Here is a 6897-nt window from a genome sequence, read left to right as displayed (position 1 = left end):
CAATAACTTCAACACATTACATGCAATAAAGAATCAAGCTTTTAGAAAATAAGTTTTCGTTGATCCACTCTCTTCTAATCCTATAATTGGCTATCTATTACAGTTCTTGGATTTCGATCTCCACCATTCAGAATGTAGAGCTGTGTTTCATGAACAACATATCCAAAAATCAGAACGATCGGATGGCAAATGAGCTCCAGATCACGATTTGATGATGCACTGTTCACAGACTTAAAAACTAATATATCCTCTCCCTTTCTCTTTGTTCTTCTCTTTTCTTTTTTTTTTTTTTCTCTTCCTCTCTCACTCTATCTCTCAGCCAAACCCACTGTTTCTTCTCTTCTCCCCCTTTTTTTTCTCCTTTCTCTCCTCTCTTTCTCCTTTCCTTTCTTTCTTCTGCTCTCGTTTTCTTCTTCTTCCTTTGGGCGAACTGCCCAGTTTCTTCTTTTAAATAAAAACAGCTTTCTGAAATTATTTCTGCCCCCCAATTTCTCTAAATTTCAGTTTAACCCCGCCACATAAGCTTTCCCTAGCAAAAAAGTCCAAATTTTTCCCTATTGATACATGCAAACCCATCAGGATTTATTTCTTCGATTTCACCCCTTAACGCAGCTTTAAAAACTGACAGAAATACCCCTATCTTACCACAATACCAAAAATCAAATTAAAAACAAAAAAGAATTAATTAACTAAATACAATTCATGATCTAACTAAAATCAGGAATGGGGTTTTACACAATTACTATTACTCCAATTAATGATGATGGAACTTTTGACTACACTATACCACCGATTGTTCCCACTAATATTTCTTCTAGTGATCCTATCCCTCATAATCTAGTTGAGTATTCCAATGATTCTCCACTTAATGACACACCCAATTCTCCACCTATTTCTATGGACACTCCCTCTAATAATTCTCCTTCAATGGCACCTAGTCCTCATCTTGATAATTCACCCAACTCTCCACCTGTTTCCGAGGACACTCATTCTAATACTTCTCCTCCAATAGCACTTGGTTCTATAATAAATAATCATTCTCAACGAATTCATCGTCCACCAGGTCATCTCAAAGATTATATTTGTAACCATATTTCACTTTCAACTGATTTTCCACTAGCCAATTATTTTTCTTTGTCCCATCTAAGCCATTCTCATCGTGCTTTTCTAACAAACATTATTGAACATCAAGAACCACGCTCTTATTCTCAAGCCATAAAATCTGGTGAATGGCGCGATGCCATGGCCAAAGAAATTCAGGCCCTTGAATCAAATAATACTTGGTCTTTATGCTCANTTAGAATGCACTTTCTTAGTGATCTTTTTTTATTTTTCTATTCCTATATGAACTTTCTTATTACCTAAAGAAGCAAGCTTGTTTATTTGTTTTCTTAATAGAGGTGTTTTCTAACACTTAAAGAAGTCCAGTCTTTCTATTAAATGAAATGTTTGATTCAAACTCAGGCTTGAGTAGTTTCTATTATGTTTAGAGTATTTTCCGAATCAACAAGAATGGGATACCCATTTAAATGTGAACATTTTTTTCACCATTAATTAAGATCAAGAGTACATAAAGATTGAAAAAATCAAACAAGCAATAATAATCATCAAACAGAATGCAAAAAGTACACCCCTGCAATCTAGCAGATAACATGAAAATATAGAGAACCTATTTAAAGCTGCTTCTTATTCTAGAAAAGGTACACTAACCATATTTTGTTACAAAGAAAAATAATGATATCTAGTGCCGTAGAAGGTAATTTCATAAGCTATCAGGGAACACGAGTAAAACCAATTATCATTACTAAGATACTGGCAAGCCGTGTTAGGTAAAATGCTGCTTAGGTTCTCTTGTTAGGCTCGAAAACATACTTGATCAACGATTCCTTGATGGATAGCAACTCCGGGAACTCGTTCTTCAACTTGGAAGCATCCATCTCGTTATTGCTTCGAGGAGCGACGATCACCTTGGCTTGCTCTTCTAGGGTGAAATTTGCCCACTTAAACTCGGGGTTTATGTAAGCCTTGTACATCTCCAGGATTTCATTGTGGCTGACAACACCAGGGTTTGTGAAGTTCCATATACCCCTCAAGTTACGCTTTGCCATCTCGATTGCGATGGGAAGAAGTTCATCCAAAACAGTCATGCTGTTGGGAATGTTAACCACCTTATTATAGCGAGAAATCTTGGTGATGAAGTTGCGTGGATTGTTGAGGTCAGATGAAATTGGCATTCGGACTCTGAGAGTGCAAACATTGTCGTATTCTTTCAAGAGCTCTTCAACCTGGTTAAGAAAAAAGAAAGAAAATTATATTTACATTTCTCAAAATTAAAATTTGTAAAGGGTTAATATAAACAAGATTAAAGGTTCAGAGTAAAATTACCATGGCTTTGGTTTTTGAATAGAAAGAACCAATAAAATTGGGTTTGTCTTCCTCTTTAAACCCAATGCCAGAACCCTCCGGATGACCAGCATCATACTCAAATATACACCCAGTGGCAAAATTCAACATCAAGATCCCATGCTCTCGGGTAACATCTGCTAAGGTCAATGTTCCAGCAACATTGGCACGAATGGTTTCAGTTTTATGAGATTCACACCAATCAACATTGGGTCTACCAGTTACACCAGCAGCATTGAGAACATGAGTTGGTTTAACACTCTGAATGTCAGCTATGAGAGATGAACGATCCTCCAAACGTCCTTTTCCATATTCATAAGCAATACCCTGCTTCTCGCACAACTTCCCTAGAAAACCTCCAATCCAGCCAGTTCTACCATAGATCAAAAACTTCAAGGATGGCTTTCGGGGAGAGCTACAGGCTTTGGGAGTTGGAACAACCATCCGTGTCTGATTACTATTATTTGAGACGTAAGATGTAGATTTGCTCTCATCTGACCCATCAAAATGTCTTCCACCCGGCATCATCAGCATTCTTGGATGAGGAAGCAATGCACCAGAGACATCACCCCACCATTCAGGATTCTGAGTGTACCATTCTATAGTCTTCCTCAAACCCTCTTGCCATGTAGTTCGCTCTGACCATCCCAAGATCTTCAGCTTCTCGTCATCAAGGAAGTACCTCTGATCATTAAATGGTCTATTTTCTACAAACTTGATGCTTGACTCTGGGTCCATTGAGAAGAGTTTGCATATATCTTTCGCCACATCAATCACTCTCCTTTCCTTCTTTGTCCCGATATTGTAAACATGGCCAACTTCTCCCTTGTGAAGGATGACTTCAAAAGCCTCAGCAACATCCTCACAGTATAAATAACTTCTAACATTGGAACCATCACCGTGAATTGGAAGAGGCAATCCTCTCATGGCCAAGAGGATAAACTTTGGAATTAACTTTTCAGGGAACTGATTGGGTCCATAAACATTGTTCCCACGGGTCGTAATCACAGGTAGCCCATATGACCTACCATATGCCATAACAAGCATTTCTGCTCCAGCTTTAGTAGCAGAGTATGGGTTTGTTGGCAGGAGTTGGGAAGCTTCATGGTTCCCCACAACAGCATCCTCGTCAGTCTCTCCATAGACCTCATCTGTGCTCACATGGATGAACCTCCGAATCTGGCCAGTCACTTTGCAGGCTTCAAGAAGGACATGAGTACCATAGATGTTGTTCTTGGTAAACTCAAAACTGTTGCCGAAAGAGTTATCAACATGGGTTTGGGCTGCAAAGTGCATTATAGTGTCAATGGACTCGGTGATGAGGAGAAAGTTGACAAGGTCAGCACTGCCGATATCCCCCTTAACAAACTTAAAGTTTGCAGATGCTTTTGAGGGAAGGAGATTTTTCAGATTTGAACAATAATCAAGCTTGTCAAGCACTACAATTTTGTAATCTGGGTAGTTACGAATGAGCCGGTTGCAAACATGGGAAGCAATGAAACCAGCAGCCCCAGTAATGAGGATGTTCTTAGGCGTATATGTAGTAGCCATGGTTCAAGAACTTCTGAAAAGTTAAAAGTACAAAAAGTAAAATTAGAACTACCGGTGTCAAAAAAAAAAAAAAAAGCAATTAAACAAATGAACATCACTAAAGGTACAAACTTTTGCAGCAAGAAACATAAAATAAACATGTTCAAATACAAAGTTACGTCAGATAAACATAAAAATAAATCAACCATAGAGAAATAACTAAACCAAAAAGTTTACAAAACTCCATCTCAATATAAACATATTAAAAACAAAGAACTAATTAGATCTCATATCAAATAGCAAAGCTCTCATCTTACAAAAGGCTGCACAAATCCAAAACAAAAAAAAAAGTTAAGATCTAAGGGCAATATGTAATGGAAATTGTCCGCGCAGAGTAATCGAACAATAAAATCAAAGCTTTAGATGAATGACACTTTTTTAAGAAAAAAAAGAAAAGCACAAATCATCATCAAAACATACTCTAAATTCCCAGATCCAAATAAAAAAACAGTAAATACAACAGCAAAAAGCAGCGATCTTTACATAAAATGCACAATTGCATAACCACTTTTTCAACAACCCATTTCATAAAAACACAACACAAAAAAGTCATGATCTCCACAAATAACTCGGCATTACTATTATTTAAACACAAGATCCAGATCCACAACCATAACAAAAGCTATAAACTAACCACTGAAAACATGAAAATTCGCCCAAATTGTAAACAGATCTAAAAACACTAACACCTAACCAGACCATAAAAAAGCTTGAATCAATGAAAGAACAACAAAACGAAGGGCATATAACATGATCACGTAGAAGCCCTTAAAAGAGATAAAAGTTAAAAAAAACAAAAATTTACTTACAAATCTGATCCGAAAGACAATTGGAAAGAGAGAAAGTGTGTAGAAGAGGTGGAGAAAAACAAGGAGACAGGAATTGAAATGAAGCGAAGAAGAAAAGGCAAAGATTTTGAGAGTGAGAGGGAAGTTAGGGGAGTCTGTATTTATATAAATATTTCATAAACAGTTGAAGGAAAACCGTCTACGACTTTAAATGACTAAATTGACCTCAAAATACGACGCCGTTTTCTACCTTTCTAACCTTACTTAGGTTGGGTTCGTTTAGACATGGCAGCCAATTCGTTAATAATCTACAGTCAAGCCCATGGAATTACATGACGTGGCAATTTATTAGTTGTAAAAAAACTCAACGGAATTCATGAACCAATGAGAATTTGATATGTGTTTGGATTTTTGAGGTTGAGCGCACTGAAAATAAGTAGAGTAAATTTCTGCCTTTTTTTTTTTAATATTTTTAATTATTACCAAAAATGAAGTAATTTCGATTAAATGGTTAATAATAATACCTAAATTAAATATTCACCTATATTTGGGGAAAATATTTTTTTTTTTTTCTGAATGGGAGTTTGGTAGGTTGAAATTTCGGATATTAATTGACATGTGAGTAAAATGATAAAATAAATGTTTGAATTGTAAAGAAAGGAGGCTTGGTGGGTATTACCTGGAAATAGCAAAAAGGGTTTCGAATGATTTTTCCAATAACGCGTTGAATTAACAAGTTTTCTCTTTCCTTTTTCTATTTATCAGTTTTTGAATCTTTTGATTATACAAAGATTTGTTATGATTAATTTTGGATGGTGTAAGAATACTATAGGGCTACTGTACACCGTTGGATTAGTTTTTAAGAGAGAATTCCAGCGATATTAATTAATTTATTGGATAAATACTATCACTTTTAAGATTTACCATAACGAATTTTACTAACATTTTTGTAATTTGATATTGGTATATAATTATTATTATTATTTTTTTTTGGTAACTGGGATTTGAGTCAATTTTGTATATTTCAACTAATTCACATGGTCCATTGAATACCTTATATATTTAATAAATCAAATAAGTCACAACAAATGTGATAAATGATCACTTGATGTGACTCGATTACAAAACTTACAGGTCAATTGTTTCAATATGTCATGAAATGAATAAATGAATATTTTATAGGAATTATCAAACAAAATTCTATGAAAGCTTTACCCTAAACTCCAAAGATAACTTTACCTGTTAATTGAATCGAGGGCTCCACTTAGACAAAGTCACAAAAAGAATATGGTTGTGGGATCTCGATGACAGTTTGTTTCACAACAATCCGGAGGTGAAAGATACAATCACCTTTCACCCCTGATCTATCAGACGTGTCCCACCATATAAAAAATTATAGATATAATTTGAGTGAGAATACATTGTCCAATGAATTCACAACCTAATAGAAAATCCAAGGTGGTATAATTTTTGTATTTTAATACAGACGGCATCACTGCCAAGTTCTGATTTTCCCAAGCTATGAACTCTTTTTTTTTTATCTTTTGGACCCTTTGTATGGGCCTGGGCCTGGGCCCAGGTTTCTTGTACATTTGTGATATTGGACCATAAGCAGATAGGGTTTCTTTTAATTTCTAAGTGCGTGCTTGGTGACTGGAGGATTTAAAAGTCTTTCTTTTCTCCATTCAAGATTAAGGTCGTGATATATTATAACTTAATTTCTTTTATACTGCTTGTAAGTCGTTCATCTTTGTTAATCTAACGGTTTTAAAAGATACTGAGTTGGCATTAAAATAACTTCTCTTTGGCTATAATTGAATCAGCAAAATGAACAATTTAATCAGTAAAACATTTTAGTGGTTTTAGGGTTCTAATGATCTTCTTATGAGTTATAGGCCTCGAGAACCTTCATTCGATGATTATGTAACTTAAAATGAAATATTATTTTTTTACAATTTAGAGTAATTTATCAAACAATTTATTAATTACTGTTATAAATGATACATAAATATTATTTATTTGGTAAGAAGAAGGCTGACTATTATTGATAGATATGAGGTGAAATGGTGGGCTTTTATTTTATGGGCTTAAGTTTCATTCAAATGGATGAAGTGGG

General features: G+C 35.1%; 1 protein-coding gene across 1 annotated transcript; it reads right to left on the bottom strand.

The window, feature by feature from the left end:
* Positions 1 to 1550: 1550 nt before the first annotated feature.
* LOC116112783 (trifunctional UDP-glucose 4,6-dehydratase/UDP-4-keto-6-deoxy-D-glucose 3,5-epimerase/UDP-4-keto-L-rhamnose-reductase RHM1) lies at positions 1551 to 4932 on the bottom strand. The gene is made up of 3 exons (XM_031398915.1): positions 4803 to 4932; positions 2386 to 3967; positions 1551 to 2285 (listed from the first exon to the last, which is right to left on the bottom strand). Exons 2-3 carry the CDS (start codon positions 3952 to 3954, stop codon positions 1842 to 1844), a joined length of 2013 nt encoding a protein of 670 aa, XP_031254775.1. The 5' UTR covers positions 3955 to 3967; positions 4803 to 4932; the 3' UTR covers positions 1551 to 1841.
* Positions 4933 to 6897: the final 1965 nt, after the last annotated feature.

Source organism: Pistacia vera, unplaced genomic scaffold (assembly GCF_008641045.1).
Source record: "Pistacia vera cultivar Batoury unplaced genomic scaffold, PisVer_v2 Contig67, whole genome shotgun sequence".
Taxonomy (NCBI): domain Eukaryota; kingdom Viridiplantae; phylum Streptophyta; class Magnoliopsida; order Sapindales; family Anacardiaceae; genus Pistacia; species Pistacia vera.
The sequence above is the reverse complement of the archived record's forward strand: the minus strand, read 5'-3'. Positions and strand labels throughout refer to the sequence as shown.

Coding starts and splice junctions, on each gene's coding strand:
- LOC116112783 (XM_031398915.1), bottom strand. CDS start 3,954: ATGGCTACTACATATACGCCTAAGAACATCCTCATTACTGGGGCTGCT. Junction 2,286..2,385: donor ATTCAAAAACCAAAGCCATG/GTAATTTTACTC, acceptor TTTCTTAACCAG/GTTGAAGAGCTCTTGAAAGA.